This window comes from Kuraishia capsulata, genomic scaffold, assembly GCF_000576695.1.
Source record: "Kuraishia capsulata CBS 1993 genomic scaffold, Kuraishia_capsulata_scaffold_1, whole genome shotgun sequence".
Classification (NCBI taxonomy): Eukaryota; Fungi; Ascomycota; class Pichiomycetes; order Pichiales; family Pichiaceae; genus Kuraishia; species Kuraishia capsulata.
Window position 1 is genome coordinate 2,133,157 of NW_019172950.1, and position 15,229 is coordinate 2,148,385.

A 15,229-nucleotide genomic window follows, 5' to 3' on the forward strand; every position below is an offset into this window, starting at 1 on the left:
ACACGTTACAGGAAGCTTCTGTGACTGGGTAGTGCGGAAGTTCAGTTGGTTATTGCACGAATTAGCAATAATAAGAACATAACGATAAGAGCTTTGATATTTCGTCTGACACATCTACGCTTAGCCTGGAAAATTAGTTGCATTATAAGATTTTTCTAAACATTTTGGAATAGCCACCCATCATTTTATCTCTTCTAAGCATCTGTTCTATGCTGACGTTGCCAGCTTTTCTAATTCCTCAATGTTAAATGGAATGTACACGAACTCAGTACCTGAGTTGTCCTTGGAAAGAACAGCCATTTTGTGTTCGCAGAACTCACCCAACACGGTTCTAAAACTGATCTCGTTACTGGTGATAAACTCGTCCAGACAGGCCTCGTATAGTTCTTTGAAAGGAACCCCATGTCTGATTTTTCCGATAAACTTTGCCTTCTCCTTGGTACCTTTCTTACCCTTGGATGCTTTATGATCTGCATTCATGTTTTTGATCTGGCGGGCGATCAGAAGATGATAAAGCTTTCTCGCATTCGAAGTAAGCGAAGTCAGCACATATTCAGCACCCTTAGAGCCGATGAACTTGGAGCTCTTGCCTAAGGCTAGGACATTTTTGAAAGAAGTCTCAATTAAGTATGGGTCAAAGGTGGTTGTTTCGTGCCATAAAAGGTTGAATTGCGACAATACTCCACTATCCCACATCACTGGCGTGTTTACATGGTCCATTGTCACACACATCCAGATTTGTGGGATCGACGCCAATCGGCTCAACAGCTCCTGCGATCTATCAGTACGCAATCCTTCACCATCAATGTTGTTCACCAGCACAACCAGTTGCGGAGATTCCAGGTCTTTGAACTCCTTCCTAATGAATTCAATTGCAGACCTCGGATTTAAAGGATAGTCTCTGTTTCCATTGTAGAAGATCGACCCTATCTGTTTCATCAGTTCTCGCACGGATGCCTCTGGATTATACCCATTCAGCACGACTGACTTGGTCTCCTTTCCCAACGCAGAAAGCTTCACCAAAACATATTCACTGATAAATCTGACTGCAAGGGCCCTTTTGGACCCCAATCCGTAGAAGGCCATATTGAATCCCTCGGAAAGCTGAAAAAACCATTGGTTAAATAGCGATTCGTAGTATGACTTCAGCACATCGCGCTGCTGTGAGTGCAATATATTCAATATCTGTGTAATTTGAAGAAATTCGCTGTGTTCTAAATCCGTGGCATTGGTCATTGAGCCTGTGGAAACAGCATTTTTTAATTTATTCTGCTCGAAGTAGCCTTCATACCCATCCAAGAACAATGCTCTATCTTCTTTGACGGGTCTGAACGCGATTAATTCGGGAAGAGCAACCTTATTAGGTGTGGAGTTCGCAGAAGCCGCCTCTGAATCTTTCTTGTAGATCTTCATGGAGCTCGGGCTGCTTTTGGATCTTTTGGTGCTTGTCTTGGTAGGCGTTGGAGCCTTCCGAGTCTTCTTCGATGGCGTTTGCCTTTCGTAACTGCTAGAATGATCTGATTCTGAAAATGATTCCTCCTCGGACTCATCCTGTTTTCGAGTCAACGAAGGAGCCATTAAGATACAAAATGAATGTCTTGAGGTCTGTTCTGGTGAGTTTTCGTATCTTCAAGTGTTATCTTGCTGCAACAATCTTTTGAAGCACGCGTGCTTTAGATCATCTGCCATTCATAGACGGGTCATCCAAAGAATGAGTTTTGCACTATAAATTTTTTTCAGGCCATACTAAATGTGATTTTGAAATATAACCCTTCAAAGATTTTACCAAACCGAGCTCGTTAAGATGTTGACATTCTGTCCGTACTGCTCGAACATGCTGGTTGTATGTATATTCTTCAGGTCATCAATCAAACAGGCGGGTTTGCTAACAGTTATAGATTTCGAAATCCCAGGACTTGGGTGCAAACAGATTTACATGTCCTACATGTCCATATGAATTTCCTATAATAGGACTGAAGATGTACGAGCGCAAAGAACTTACGAGGAAGCAAGTAGATGATGTTCTTGGTGGTGATGGTGCTTGGGATAATGTCGACCAGACGGCTACACAATGCCCTGTGGAATCTTGTGGCTTCGATAAAGCCTACTTCTTCCAGCTACAAATCAGATCTGCTGATGAACCAATGACAACCTTCTATAAGTGTACCAAGTGCTCTCACCAATGGAGAGAGAACTGAAAACTGAGATCCGACTAATGAGGACTCAGGACTGACGACTGGTTGTGTCACAGCCGCGAAACAGTGTGTATACTATGAATAGATTCTAATGGGTAATGATGACTTTTTTATGTGTTCGTATAGCCGATTTAGTGCGACCTGTCACTCCAAGAACCCGCGATTTATATGTGGGGATGTCTTTTGACCTCATTATATTGCGTGCAGACAGTATCGGAATTGGGAAATCGCTCATTAGTTGATGAGGAAGACGCTTGGAGCTGGAGATTGACTCTTGAGGTTTGGCAATATTGTCTTGGTTTAGTGAGTCACATATGCTCGAACGACCAGCAGTTATAGTCCTAACCAGATCATCTAGAAACTGCTCGTTGTCACTTGCACCAGGAGTCTCGTTACTCTCATCTTCGTGATCTCTTCGCCTCAACATCCGGTATCTTCTTACACCCTCGAAGTCAATGCGATTTTTATGGATCAGCATTTTCGTTTGGTTCCTTCTTGTAGAAAATAACCTGTCAAGAGTATAAATAATGTTTGTTTCTTCAGGGGTGGTCTGGTTTGTGTGGTTCCGTGAATGTGATCCGAATACGCTATTTTGATAAATCCCCATAAACTTAAATCTGGATGGTTTTTCTGGTGAAAACTCACTGGGTCGCCATTCCCATTTGTTCACCATACTTACTAGACCAGGAATAGAAATAGCTCCATATTTTTCCTCGTTTTCTGTGTCAAAGACAAACTGGTTTCCTGTGCAGTATCTGCCGAATAACCGTGCCATAGATGCACCAGCCAACCAAGATTCTCTTGAAAAAGTGCATCCATACACTTCAATTGGTCTGAGAAAATCTATCAGATGAACGCATTGTTCATATGAAGCATGTCGTGAAAACGGAAGACAGATATACGAAGGCAACAGCTCTTTACCGTCCCGCGACAGAAGGTAATCCTTATTGTTGAAACTAAACATCTTGTGTCCAAGTTCTGTGGTTCCCACCATCTTGGCACCCTCAGACAATGCTACCTCCAGATCAACAGGAAACAAAGTAGAAAATTCCTGGAGCGAAATGTTGATACACTGTTTGATCACCACCGCAAACTCTCCCTTCTTGTCAGAATTACATCGATCTGGTGGCCCACAAACATGAAACCTGCCATATTTTTGGTTCAGTCTTGGCTCAAGAAGTTTCCGATACATGTCTGACTTACAGAAATCTGTGTCATCTTCACTCAAGGCTACCTCGAGATATTTTAATACCTTTTGCGAACAATGTAGATCACCAGATGAGTTCACCAGTACATGAAGCCATGCCTCCTCAAACCCAGCCACTACATCCGCAAAATAGAACTGGGCATCGTCAGGATATAGAGAAAGCATTCTCAGCAAAAACGACAAGCCGGTGGAGTTTGGAAGAAATTGGATATAAGGTTCCCCTCTGTAGGAGAAGGTGGAGTCGAAATACACCATATCCAACTGCTTGGCTCTGGTCATATAAGGCATCAAAAATGGGTTTTTGTGTAACGAATAGACAAAACTCTGTTCGAGCATGGTATCACCTGTAAATAATACATTTCCTCGGAGACCCTCGATTAAAAACATCACCGACCCTGGACAATGGTCGGATGGAATCAGAGTCACTCTTACTGTACCATCCTCCTCCAGCTCTATTAACTGCGGATCATTGACCGGAGTGGAAACCAGGCAATTAGGGTCTATTTGTTTCACTGTCATCAGAATATGCTTTGTCGTGTTCGAACACAAAACCATGGGACCGGTGAAGGTGCTGCGATCAAGCCCTTTTAGATGGTCGCTGTGGCAGTGGGTCAGAAGATGGAGTTGAACTCGCGGCTGTGCAGGAAGCTCTCTCTCGAAGTTATCCACCCGTATAGATGGATATAAGTGTACTTTGCCGTTGTAAGTTAGCCCTTGTGGGCCTATCAAAGGTTCACCAGCCATTGCGAGCAAGGTTGAAAGACAAGCAGGAAGAGCTTTGGAGCTTGTCAAGTCTGAGACGCGAAAAGGTCGTGATGCCCACTCAATAAGGTGCATGCATTACATGCAAGGTAAGAGACCATTTATGCATACAACTGTACATCTGTATATCTACACTTTTGTGTGTCTCTTTTGTTTCTCTGTAGCTTTAAACGACTATACAATACATCTAGCCAATATCAAATATCCAATGTGCTCATACCTCTCGCCTTTGGTGGAATTTTTGTGCAAACCCAGGTCGAGGCGTACATGTTGATCCTATCGATGGACTCGCCTGAAAATCTGACTGCAGCAGCATCGCACTTATAACCATTCCTCTCAAATACTTTGATATACCACGGTTCAGTACTTGCCGATCGTAGGAGAACACGTCCAGATGGTGCAAGAGCTCCGTAAAGTGCTTTGACTTCCAGATCGCATTCCTGGCCGGACGGATCAAACCAGTCCATGTGGTCCATAATGACAGCCACGGTTAGTGAATTCTTTGTGAGTCTCTCAAAGACATCATTCAGTGTATCTGTGTGTAATCTAATACTGTCCAAAGGTGACGACGGGGAATGAAGTTTATTGTATCCATCTTTGGTGAGATAGTTGGGACAGTTGGATTCTGAGTAATGTCCCATCAAGGTCAGGTAGTAGAAATAGTTGTCCATTGACAACAACGATCTCGTAACAATAGGGTCAAGAGTATCAGCGAAATATTTCATGACAGATGAACCCATCATTTTAGCTTGGTTCACAGGAACTCCGAGTGCCTTCCACAGGAAGAGCGGGTTCCCAATCAATATTTTCGAGACAATGGGGTTAAAGATGGCAGGCTTGATTTTGTCATCCCAAACCTCTTTTTGTTGATCCATATCTGTGCAATTGCAAAGCTCATATACCTGGTCCTGAACTTGAGCAATTTTGAAAACCCATCTTGCTAGCCTTAATGCCCATCTAGTAGATCCAGTGTCATACAATCCAGTCCCGTTGATATCGAAACTCTTGTACCCCTTGGAATACCAGTATTGGAACGCATTAGACGATATATGAGGAGACAATTTTGTGACTAACAATTCCGTGAAGTTTTCTATCTTTCCCAGTCCAAACATTTTCCAAACCTCCTCTCTTTTGAGAACCTTCAAAGCTGCCAGTTTCAGCTCCATGAGATGGCCCTGACATGGGTTCAAATCAACGCCATGAATTCTCTTGGGAGGATCATCCAAGCATGCGTATGACAAAATATTATCCCCAGCTGAGGTTATGGCCAAAACTGTATCTTTCGACGAGAGCTTGAGAATATTGAAGTCCTCGCGGGGGTCTTCCCAGGTGAAAGCGTAAATGTACTGGTCTTTGAATTGGGTGTACTGGGGATTCATCTCATCGTAGTAGACTCTCCAGATGTCGTTTTGGTAGTAAATGGAAGGATATGGAAGATGCTTCTGTCTATTTGAGACAGCTGCCTCGTACCCTTTGCTCTTTGGAATGAGCTTGGTTTCCTCTGATGGTGCCAGATATGGAGATTCCGTTGCAAGGGCGTTGATCCTGTGTAGAAGAGCAGGTGTTTTGTCCCTGTCACAACCCAGCCAAATGTAGTATGGGATTTTTCCCAAGGAGTGGTTGTAGCAATTGAGCGACTTGAGAGTGCCAAATCTGTATTCAAGATAGTCTCTTCTTGCAGGATCCAAGAATACACGATCGAACTCAAACCATATTCTCCAAAAACTTCTTAGGATCCAGGGGACATGCCTGTTGTACGTTCCACCAACGGTATTAACTCTTCCAATGGCAGTGACTTCTGATTGAACACCAAAATCCACTGACATGACAAGTCCACCGCTATTTAACAGTTCCGAAGCATGGTCAACAGCTGAGTGGAAAGTTGGGATCATGGACAACGAATATGAAAAGGTGATTAGATCAGCCTTTCCTTCAGGAATTTCAAAATCACACGCGTCCACACATAAAATTTCAACTATTTTTGAGAGACCAGCCTTTGCGAATCTATGTCTCGCGACTTGACAAAGAGAAGGCGAAAGATCTACCAGGTAGACTTTCTTGAAGTATTTTCTCAGAGAAACGATGCGGTTCATCTGCTCTATATTCCAGCCGGTTCCTCCACCAATATCAACCCAAACCAGGTTTTTCTTGCCAGAAGAAGTAAAATGCGCAGCTGCTAATGAAAGCGCAGTCTCACGTCCCTGAAGTAGCAATTTTCTTGTAGAATCGTAAACTTGAGCCTGCGTCTTGTAGAATGATTCCAAAGCAGATTGTTGTTGATTTCCCTTACTAGAAGACTGGGTAACCGAGAAAGGCTTTAGAAAACAAGCCCAGCAAAATAGAATAAGTGACTGCATCGATTTTAGATTGGAAGAATATCTCTTAGACAAAACGAAAAGGGCAATAAAGGTGAGGGCACCATATGCCACCACCGTAGACAATTGTCGTTCCAAAAATTCGGAATCTGAGTTCATCATTTTGGGTCACAAAAGTTGAAGTTTTGTGTGCTTTTTCCTCTCGATTTACGCTACTACAACCTTATATATACTCGTCAGATACCCGACGACAAGTTTCACATGTTGAAGGTCTCGGTGCCCCACGTGTATTTATCTGGAGAACTAAAGCCAACATACGCGTAGTTTTGATGTATATGAATTTTTATTCCGGTGCGGCATACCCGAGAGTATCCGATATTTGTCGGCTTGGCCGAAAAGCTGGGGAAAGCCGCACCACGTGTTGGGGTTGACCCACGTTTTCAGCCCTACACACTGTCAACTAAGTCAATCAAATGCTCTATTTCATTGTAGATTAAGAAAGATTTTCTTGGTCATTATCGGTTCACAGGGATCAAATTTGTGGATTCAGACCCAATCGACCGGATTTTGCAGTACCTTCAGCAGTTTGGCCTCTTCGGAGCCCTCATCCGGGTGATGGTCGTACAACCAACTGGCTGTTTTTGGCAGTGACATTAAAATTGATTCTGTTCTTGACCCGGGAGTTTGCAGTCCAAATTTGGTACCTCTATCAAGAACCAGATTGAACTCAACGTATCTTCCGCGTCTGATTTGCTGCCAGTTCTTCTGCTCTGGCGTAAATGGTTGGTCCTTTCTAGCAGCCACAGTTGGTACATAAGCGGGTAAAAATGCGTCAAAGCACGATTCCACTATCCTGAGAATCTCAAGAGGCGGTTTTGCATCAAAGTCGTCGAAGAAGATCCCACCTATCCCACGGGTCTCTCCCCGGTGGGTGATGTGGAAGTACTTGTCACACCATTTTTTCCATGCAGGATATAATTCTGGGTCAAATTTATCCAATGCTTGTTTGTGTTCATTGTGAAACCTTTTGGCATCTTCTTCGTAGAGATAGGCAGGCGTCAAGTCCGCACCGCCGCCGAACCACCATGCCTTGGTCTCGTCGGTCTCGCTGTCCATGATCTCAAAATACCGGTAATTCAGATGGGTCGTGGGGGCATGAGGGTTGTTTGGATGAAGAACCATCGACAATCCGCAAGCAAAAAACTTGGCCGATCCATCAATACCAGAACCGCTCAGATTCTTGTGATCGGCTCTCATCTTGTCGATGGCCTGAGGAGGTAAGATTCCATGAACAACCGAGATATTCACTCCTCCCTTCTCAAAAGTATCACCATCTTGAAGTACCATCGAGGTTCCACCACCGCCTTCGTTACCACGGATCCACGAGTCCGCATGGAACCGTGCTGTTGGTTCCAAGGTCTCGAGCTCGGCCACTATCTCCTTCTGCTTGGCCCTGATGAGTCTTTCCATTTGGACTTTGATTGGTTCACTTTCGTTGAAATTCATTTTTGGCAAGTTTGGAGTCTCCAACAAAAATCTACCGAGTTGGATTGCAAGATTCAAAGTGAAAAGTTCTCGGGAAAGCCCTATAAATATTTCACCAACGTTGATAGCCTGATTTCGCATCGCATCGCCCGAATCATACCATATTTAGTGGTAGTGTACATATGCTAATTATGCGCCGCACAGATTTTGTACTCACTATGAGTCCACACTCGTTTAATCGTTTCGGGAAAAAGATGCAAAGGTGGGGCGAGTATTATTCAGCCGAAAGAAGTGGAACACGGGGACAGGAAATCCGACGGGACAAACGATTCAGACGGACCCAGTTGCCGTATAAACTACCAAACCCAACTGATTACGTCATCCAAATCTTCCAAACAACCGGAACGAAGTGATTCGCATGAAGTGTTGAATCTAGACCCACCACCTATCTTTTTGATTTAAGTGGCACAAGATTTCCCTGCAGCGAGTGGCTATTCTTGGCAGACTATATATCAGGGGCGCAGTTGCCGAGGACCCTTCCAAGGATGTTCGGATAACATGACCTTTGGCTCTGGGCACACTATTGGCCAGAAATCCCACATTTCAACGCAGATGTTGCTCAGAGCGTGATCGTCGGTGTTTAGGCTCGCTATATTGCACATTTTAAGATCGACCACGAAAGCTGATCAACATTAGATAGCAGAAATCCCGATATGAAGGGCAAATTGGTCCCGGTACGACTGCTCCAATGAGGAAGGGGGCTCGAGACTTGTTGCCTCCTCTTGCTAAAAAGGTTATTTGGATTAAACAATTAGACAACACGGAGGATATCTAATTCATATATTCGAAACAAGAATATATAAACTCGAAATCCCGCGAAAAACCGTCTTCAAACGTTTCAAAAAACCATCAAATCCGCAAACTCAAGGGTCTACGGGGACGTTGCAGGAGCGGGTCAAATTTTCTTGGCTTGCGTTAATTTCTCCAATTTTAATGCCGCCCTTATTGTTTGGCGACTGGCAGGCACATCGCTAAGATTTGGCTCTAAGAGTAGTTTCGAGTTTACCAATGCAGTTGATATGTTCATAAGGGCTTATATTAGTGTTTCTTAGTTTTAATTCTTTCTTGCTCGAGTATTGTTGGTGGTCCATTATGGTGATCAGCAAGAATGAGGGGTTTAAGGCACCGCCTCGTGCAAAAATGGCCATCCCTTGGCACGTCCAAATTCATGCTTAGACTTTGCGAATAAAAATAGATATATTATAGAACTTGAAGATATAAAAGCGGGAAAGAAATTTCAGACAAGATAAAAGAGCCGGAAAGCTTGTAATACAAATAGCAAAGCTTTAGGGCCAAAAGATGTAAACTTCCAGCGGAAAACGCAAATCGCAAATCAGTGAATGTGCTTTCCAATGGATTATTTTTTTCGTAAATCATAGTCGAGATCTTGAGTCATGGCGGTAACGCATTAGCGCAATCGCCTCAAGGCTCTGTTCTCGAAACTCAGCAAACAAGACGAATCCTTCAAGGCTTTCTCTTCTTGCCTCGTCTGCCCATAGGGGCGTTAAGATGCGTCTTATAATGCTGCATACAATTGTCCTGTCTCGAAAATCTCGCGTCACATCCTTCGTGTGGACAAGGGTGTTTCCGCTCACCCGTGTGGATCCTGGAATGCCTAGCTAAGTGTCCCGAGGTGGTAAACGGCCTACCACACATCTGGCACTTGTACTTCCTGGGTGTGGAACTGAGTAACGTAGTTGACTTATCCTCTAGAGCTATCGGGAATTGTTCGGGTGAAACTGGCTCTGTCGGCGCAGTTTCCCTCGATTCTGTATCCGACATAGAAGTTCTCGAGCTGGTAGAGCCCGTGCAGCTTAACGGCGAGCCTAGCGACTCGACGCTGCCAAATCCCGCCGGTGCATGCTGTTGTTGGAAGTCCTGGCGAAGATGGTCTTTGTCAAACGATGCCGGCACCCTGTTGAAATCGCTTGTGTAGATATTCATATTCATGGAATGCAGCGGTTCCTTTGGAATCATCGTGGGTAGTAAGTGGGACTGCTGGATCTCGTTGAAAAGGTTCCTGATCGGAGGTAAACTGATTCTGGCGGGATCACTTGGATGAGGTGTTAACCTACCATCTGTGTGGTTTTGTGCGAGACGTTGCATTTTGAGGGCGCTAATCTTGTAACGAAACCCTGACGACGACCTGATGAAATCCAGACCAAACTGTTTGAGCGATCACAAATTGCCCGATGGAAAAAGAGGCCGAGCGCACTAGAACTGACCTCCCAGGTTGAATAACGGAATCTTAAGTATGGACTAGTGGTCAAACAACACTTTTCCAGAAAGAAGGAGAGGGCTTGGAACGGAGCTGGGTGATGGTCTAAATAAACAGGAGGAGGGCAGGAGAAAGGGTACACGCCAGAAACCTGCCTTAAGTGGACAACTGATATTGAAGCCAAAGACCGGACAAGATTATGCGTCTTGTGTTGAAATTGGAAACTTCGCTTGTTGCGGAGTTGTATATGTATACATATATATATATATATATATATAAAAATAATCACATATGTATTGTGGCTTGTTATTTTGGAGCAGGTATCCCGCTGTTTTTAAATGTTCTCTGTACAGGCACTGGTCAACTATTTGGTGGGTAACGAGGCCAATCGGGTGCTTGCTTCGAGAGTTCCCAGTTTCAATGACATTACATGATAGCGGCAAAAACAATAAGCTCGGTGCTTTGGACTCTTGCGGAAACGGATCCGAAGCTGCGAAAGTTAGGTCACATTCGAAATAAGAAATTCTCAACGGCCTCGTCTATGGGATTCTGGACGAAATGATGCTGGGCCGCGTGTATTCTTCAATGACGTCAACGTACATCATGCCTGTTCACATATTCGTCTTTGTTCTAAAACTGTAATTTTACAAGGGTGATTGTGAGTCCTACAAAAGCAGGTGAGCTTAAAGGCCGGTGATCTTAAAGGCCGGTGATCTTAAAGGCCGATACGCAAACCAGATGTAACTTAGTGGGGCTCCCGGTGCTATGTCTTGGACTTTTAATTGTTTCACTCATTATGAGACTCGCTGGCTTACACACACGCAAGTCTGATTTGCCTTCCAACTTTTATTTTTAACACACTTCCCCAGGACACTTCCGACAGCTAAGCCAACTCCGAGCGATTAAACACGAAGCGTGGTATCCTGCCTCGTCATTCGATTAGAGCCACTCCGGACACTCCCGACACTCCGGACACTCCGCGGTGGAGTTTCTCTTTCTCCGAATCTCAGCTCTAAAATAAAAAACCACTCTTGTAAATAGCGTACAAAAATGTCGCACAGATCCCACTCCCGCGTCAGCCGACAAAATAATTACAAGTGCGCGATGGAGGTGCAGGCCGCGCCGCCTTTCCTACTTCCAGAAAGAACAAAAAGTCTTTCTTATTGGCATGATGTCACTGTACATGAGAACATTTTATGCTGCCTTATGCCACGCGACTGTAGTGTTGCTGTGCTACACGAAAACACTCAAGCACTCGAAACATCAAAGGCAAATTAGACGCTGAAAAATGCTAAAAATGCTGCAAACTTTTTTGAATCAGCCGCTCGGAGTTAAGCCCGCACCTGCCGCCGAAAAGTCTTGGCAACGGGCGCCTTTGTAATACTATGTTCAGGGTCTACCGGAGAGACTCCAGAGAACATATGGAAATAATCAAAGGCAGCAAGGTGAAGTTCTCGAAAAAAAAGCATTCGCATATCGTCTGTTTTGAAAAACACCATCGGATGTGCAGACTATGGCTTTTATGCAATAAGCACTAGACATGGGCCATTGATTTCGCGTTTTTACTTATTTATAGCACACTGACTTTCGAAATCTTTATGAACTCTTTATCGGTGACGTCAGTGACCCCAGGACCATTATTTTATTTCTACATGGTATGATCAAAAGATTTGGGAACAGCATAGATCGAATGCAATGATTGTAGTTTGTTGATAGATAGTAGGATGCCGATTGGGAACCATCGCATTTCTGCATTTGAATTTTTTTTCGCTTTGATGCGGATCATGACTTATGCTCTAGTCTTTTGCACTTTGTCAATCACCATCATCATCACCATCATTATAATCATAATCATCATTGCAGATTCCGTGCTTTTCTCGTAGTTGTAAGAACGATCGGTTCTTTCTGTCCGCGCCCTTATCATTCAAGATTTCTATCGTGATTGTAGCTATCAGTTCTCCCTTTTTTTTACCAGTCTCCATCATCGTCGTCATCGCTTAAAGCAACCTTGCTTTTTCTCGAACTCAACGCTGCCGCTAAGGCATCAGCCAACGACGCAGGTTGTCCTGGAGCACCGCCGTTTCCGGAGGGCTGTGCAACTGGCTCTCCTTTGGCTTCTTGAAGAAGAACAGATGGTTTGTCCAGCTGGGACTTGTCAACCTTCTTCAGCGACCCGAGACCCGAACTTCTAATGGATGCCAGCAATGCATCACGCCCACCATCAACTTGAGGCAAAGCAGGTGCGGGTGATTCCTGAGAGAAACCACCCATAGGAGGTGGTGGTGGACCACCACTTGCCATTGGTGGAGGTGGAGGGGCAACTGGAATGGCAGATTGTGTCATCGGAGGTGGCGGCGGAGCCACTGGAATGGTGTTGTGGGCAGTTGGAAGAGGAGGTGCAACAGGTGTTGGGCTCTGAGGCATAGGAGGTGCCTGTGGAATGGACTGCTGAGGCTGGTACGGACTTTGGGGTTGGTAAGGATTCTGTGGTGGTTGGTAAGCACTCTGTTGAGGCTGGTAAGGACTCTGTGGCTGCTGCTGTTGGGGCTGGTAAGGACTTTGTGGCTGCTGTTGTTGAGGCTGATATGGACTCTGCTGCTGATATGGACTCTGGGTTTGCTGAGGTTGATATTGCGTCTGCTGCTGAGCTGGATACACATTCTGAGGCGGCGACATCGGCCGTGGAGATGTAGGCAGCTGCGGCGGCGCTGTGGGTCTCGCAGTTGCCCTTGAAGGAGGTGGAGGAGGGCCATTTCCCCTTCTGGGTGGTGGAGGTGCCGGCGGAGTCCTTCCCTGAGTCTGCTGAGGAGCTGATGGCTGCCCATAAGGCGTTGGCACAGGACCTCTTCCCGGTAGAGCAGGTCCAGGAGCCCGTGATGGGGCCTTTGGAGGCAGTGGCGGAGGTGCACCACCTCTTGGCGGAACTGAAGGTCCTGGGTTTCTGGACGGTGGTGGAGGGGGCACGTTATGAACCGGTGGTCTTTGGCCGTATTGTGTTGGTACTCCATTCCGGGCAGGCGGTGGTGGAGCATTACCGTTTGCTCCAAACGGACTGGATTGTTGGTAGTGAGGTTGTTGTGGCTGTCCTACTGGAGCTGGAGGATGGGCATTCTGGCCTAGAAAAGGCATTGCAGGCGGAACTTTGTGAACTGGACCTGCGGGAGTGGGTGCAACTGCTGGTGCTGGTTCTGGTGCTGGTGTCGAAGCTATAGGGGCCGGAGTCGATCCTCTGGTAGTTTCCGCACTTGAGTGATGAGGCGTAGTGGAACTGCTCGTAACAGGCTCAAAATCGGGCGGGTTGAAATCATAGCCAGAATCATTGTCAGAGGAATGCATTGAGGGTGCAGGTACCGCATGCGGAGCCGCAGGCACGCCTGGTGGAGGTGGAGGTGGAGCTTTCTTCTTTTTGATGGAGCTTCCTGAAGCAATCCGTGATTGGCTAGGAGTATCGTTTGATGCCGTCTTATATTGAAATTTCCGTGGAATTGGAGGTTCCAATCCAACGAGAGGTCCGCCCTGTTCATTGATGTAATTCTTGATAAAATCGCGATTATCTGCGATCATGTCCTCCGAAATACCCATCGACTCTAGCTCTGCGTAGAACGATCTCCACTCCGGTGGTGGAACGTCGTCGTAATATATCGGGCCCCTCGTTCTTCTTACTCTCTGGGCGTTAATAGGATCGCCCATATCACCTCTGGGCCCAGCAGCCCTGGGTGCATCGGGTTTCTTCTTCAACGCAATGGCATTTTTGTTCTGGATTGTCTGTTTCGAGCCGTGTTTCTCCTTAGAGGTCACTTTTTTATAGAACTGGGATGCTTCGCCCGTTTCCTCAAATAAAAGGCCGCCAAAGCACTCCTCAAGCTCGAACGAGTGGAAGAAGGACCGGTCCTGGTTGTACTGGAAGCCAACATAGAGCTCCTGGTCCCAAATCACTCCCCGATGCCCAATAATATCCACAAGCTTCAGAAAAAACGTGTGACCCACCAGATCATCCACAAATACGATTGCACCGCTCAATCCGGTGAATTGCCACGCCTGGGGGTCTGGATGTGCGATGTAAAGCCTGGCAACGCCGGCCGCGATGATTTTGTTTGCGTTTTTCGGGATCGCCCGTTTTATCTTCTCCTTATCGGCTGACGTGAGGACAACCATCGTAGTGAGAGTTCAGATAACCAGTTGAGGGGTGATTGGAGGGGAATTGATGGTTTTGGAGGTCGAATGGGTGAGGTTGGTATGAGGTATCGTTGTACACTCTGGGGGCCTGGAATTGTATGTGCCAAGTGTTGGTCGGAGCTTGGTCGGAGATTGTCCGGAAGAACTAGGTTCCCGGTTGATCGATCTGAGATCGGAGTCGTATGTGTCGCTCCAATATTGGGATTAGTTTGAAATTTTTAGATCAAAACTTTGAAAATGTGATTTTACTGGTACTATAAATGAGTCAGCACCAAATCTTTTTTTTTTCGAAAATATCAGGCCATAATTAACCAACTGTTCTACCAGTAGATGATCTCATTCCGACCGGTGTGGGAGTTCCCGGAAACCAGTAACCACAAACGAGTGCTCCTAACCTTCAGCCCTTGCTTGCACACAGAAAATTTGTCAACTTTATTCTCAAGTTGTTTCTAACTAAATAACAAGCACTACCATATAACAACAAGATGTCTGGTCGTCAAGGTGGAAAGGCTAAGCGTGAGTGCGAAATTTGAGATATCATGTGAAACTCTACTAACTTCCGCCATACAGCTCTTAAGGCCCCAAAGAAGAAACAGCAGGAGTTTGACGATGAAGACCTCGCGTTCAAGGCCAAGCAGAAGGCTGAGGCTCAAGCTAGAAAGGAAATGGCATCCAAGGCTGCCAAGGGTGGTCCTCTTGTCGGCGGTGGTATCAAGAAGTAAGCATATTAGATTTGGAGCAGAGTGGTCTAGAGGCTTCCAGTATACTAACAAACCTATTCAGGTCCGGCAAAAAATAAGCTGGTTTCTCC

At 45.6% G+C, this 15,229-nt stretch overlaps 9 protein-coding genes across 9 annotated transcripts; 3 read left to right on the plus strand and 6 right to left on the minus strand.

Annotated features, from left to right (window-relative positions):
• Positions 1–207: 207 nt before the first annotated feature.
• Positions 208–1,578, minus strand: KUCA_T00001156001 (uncharacterized protein; the record flags this gene model as incomplete). Its single annotated transcript, XM_022605765.1, has 1 exon — positions 208–1,578. One exon carries the CDS (start codon positions 1,576–1,578, stop codon positions 208–210), a length of 1,371 nt encoding a protein of 456 aa, XP_022457201.1.
• A 226-nt stretch (positions 1,579–1,804) lies between these two features.
• KUCA_T00001157001 (uncharacterized protein) lies at positions 1,805–1,957 on the plus strand (the record flags this gene model as incomplete). The annotated part of the gene is made up of 1 exon (XM_022605766.1): positions 1,805–1,957. One exon carries the CDS (start codon positions 1,805–1,807, stop codon positions 1,955–1,957), a length of 153 nt encoding a protein of 50 aa, XP_022457202.1.
• Positions 1,958–1,979: 22 nt separating this feature from the next.
• Positions 1,980–2,198, plus strand: KUCA_T00001158001 (uncharacterized protein; the record flags this gene model as incomplete). The annotated part of the gene is made up of 1 exon (XM_022605767.1): positions 1,980–2,198. One exon carries the CDS (start codon positions 1,980–1,982, stop codon positions 2,196–2,198), a length of 219 nt encoding a protein of 72 aa, XP_022457203.1.
• Positions 2,199–2,283: 85 nt separating this feature from the next.
• Positions 2,284–3,957, minus strand: KUCA_T00001159001 (uncharacterized protein; the record flags this gene model as incomplete). The annotated part of the gene is made up of 1 exon (XM_022605768.1): positions 2,284–3,957. The coding sequence occupies one exon, from the start codon at positions 3,955–3,957 to the stop codon at positions 2,284–2,286; it is 1,674 nt and encodes a 557-aa protein (XP_022457204.1).
• Positions 3,958–4,361: 404 nt separating this feature from the next.
• On the minus strand, positions 4,362–6,641 carry KUCA_T00001160001 (uncharacterized protein; the record flags this gene model as incomplete). Its single annotated transcript, XM_022605769.1, has 1 exon — positions 4,362–6,641. The coding sequence occupies one exon, from the start codon at positions 6,639–6,641 to the stop codon at positions 4,362–4,364; it is 2,280 nt and encodes a 759-aa protein (XP_022457205.1).
• Positions 6,642–7,025: 384 nt separating this feature from the next.
• KUCA_T00001161001 (uncharacterized protein) lies at positions 7,026–7,985 on the minus strand (the record flags this gene model as incomplete). The annotated part of the gene is made up of 1 exon (XM_022605770.1): positions 7,026–7,985. The coding sequence occupies one exon, from the start codon at positions 7,983–7,985 to the stop codon at positions 7,026–7,028; it is 960 nt and encodes a 319-aa protein (XP_022457206.1).
• Positions 7,986–9,488: 1,503 nt separating this feature from the next.
• Positions 9,489–10,130, minus strand: KUCA_T00001162001 (uncharacterized protein; the record flags this gene model as incomplete). The annotated part of the gene is made up of 1 exon (XM_022605771.1): positions 9,489–10,130. One exon carries the CDS (start codon positions 10,128–10,130, stop codon positions 9,489–9,491), a length of 642 nt encoding a protein of 213 aa, XP_022457207.1.
• A 2,080-nt stretch (positions 10,131–12,210) lies between these two features.
• Positions 12,211–14,397, minus strand: KUCA_T00001163001 (uncharacterized protein; the record flags this gene model as incomplete). The annotated part of the gene is made up of 1 exon (XM_022605772.1): positions 12,211–14,397. One exon carries the CDS (start codon positions 14,395–14,397, stop codon positions 12,211–12,213), a length of 2,187 nt encoding a protein of 728 aa, XP_022457208.1.
• Positions 14,398–14,903: 506 nt separating this feature from the next.
• Positions 14,904–15,140, plus strand: KUCA_T00001164001 (uncharacterized protein; the record flags this gene model as incomplete). The annotated part of the gene is made up of 2 exons (XM_022605774.1): positions 14,904–14,934; positions 14,989–15,140. 2 exons carry the CDS (start codon positions 14,904–14,906, stop codon positions 15,138–15,140), a joined length of 183 nt encoding a protein of 60 aa, XP_022457209.1.
• Between the last annotated feature and the right edge of the window lie 89 nt (positions 15,141–15,229).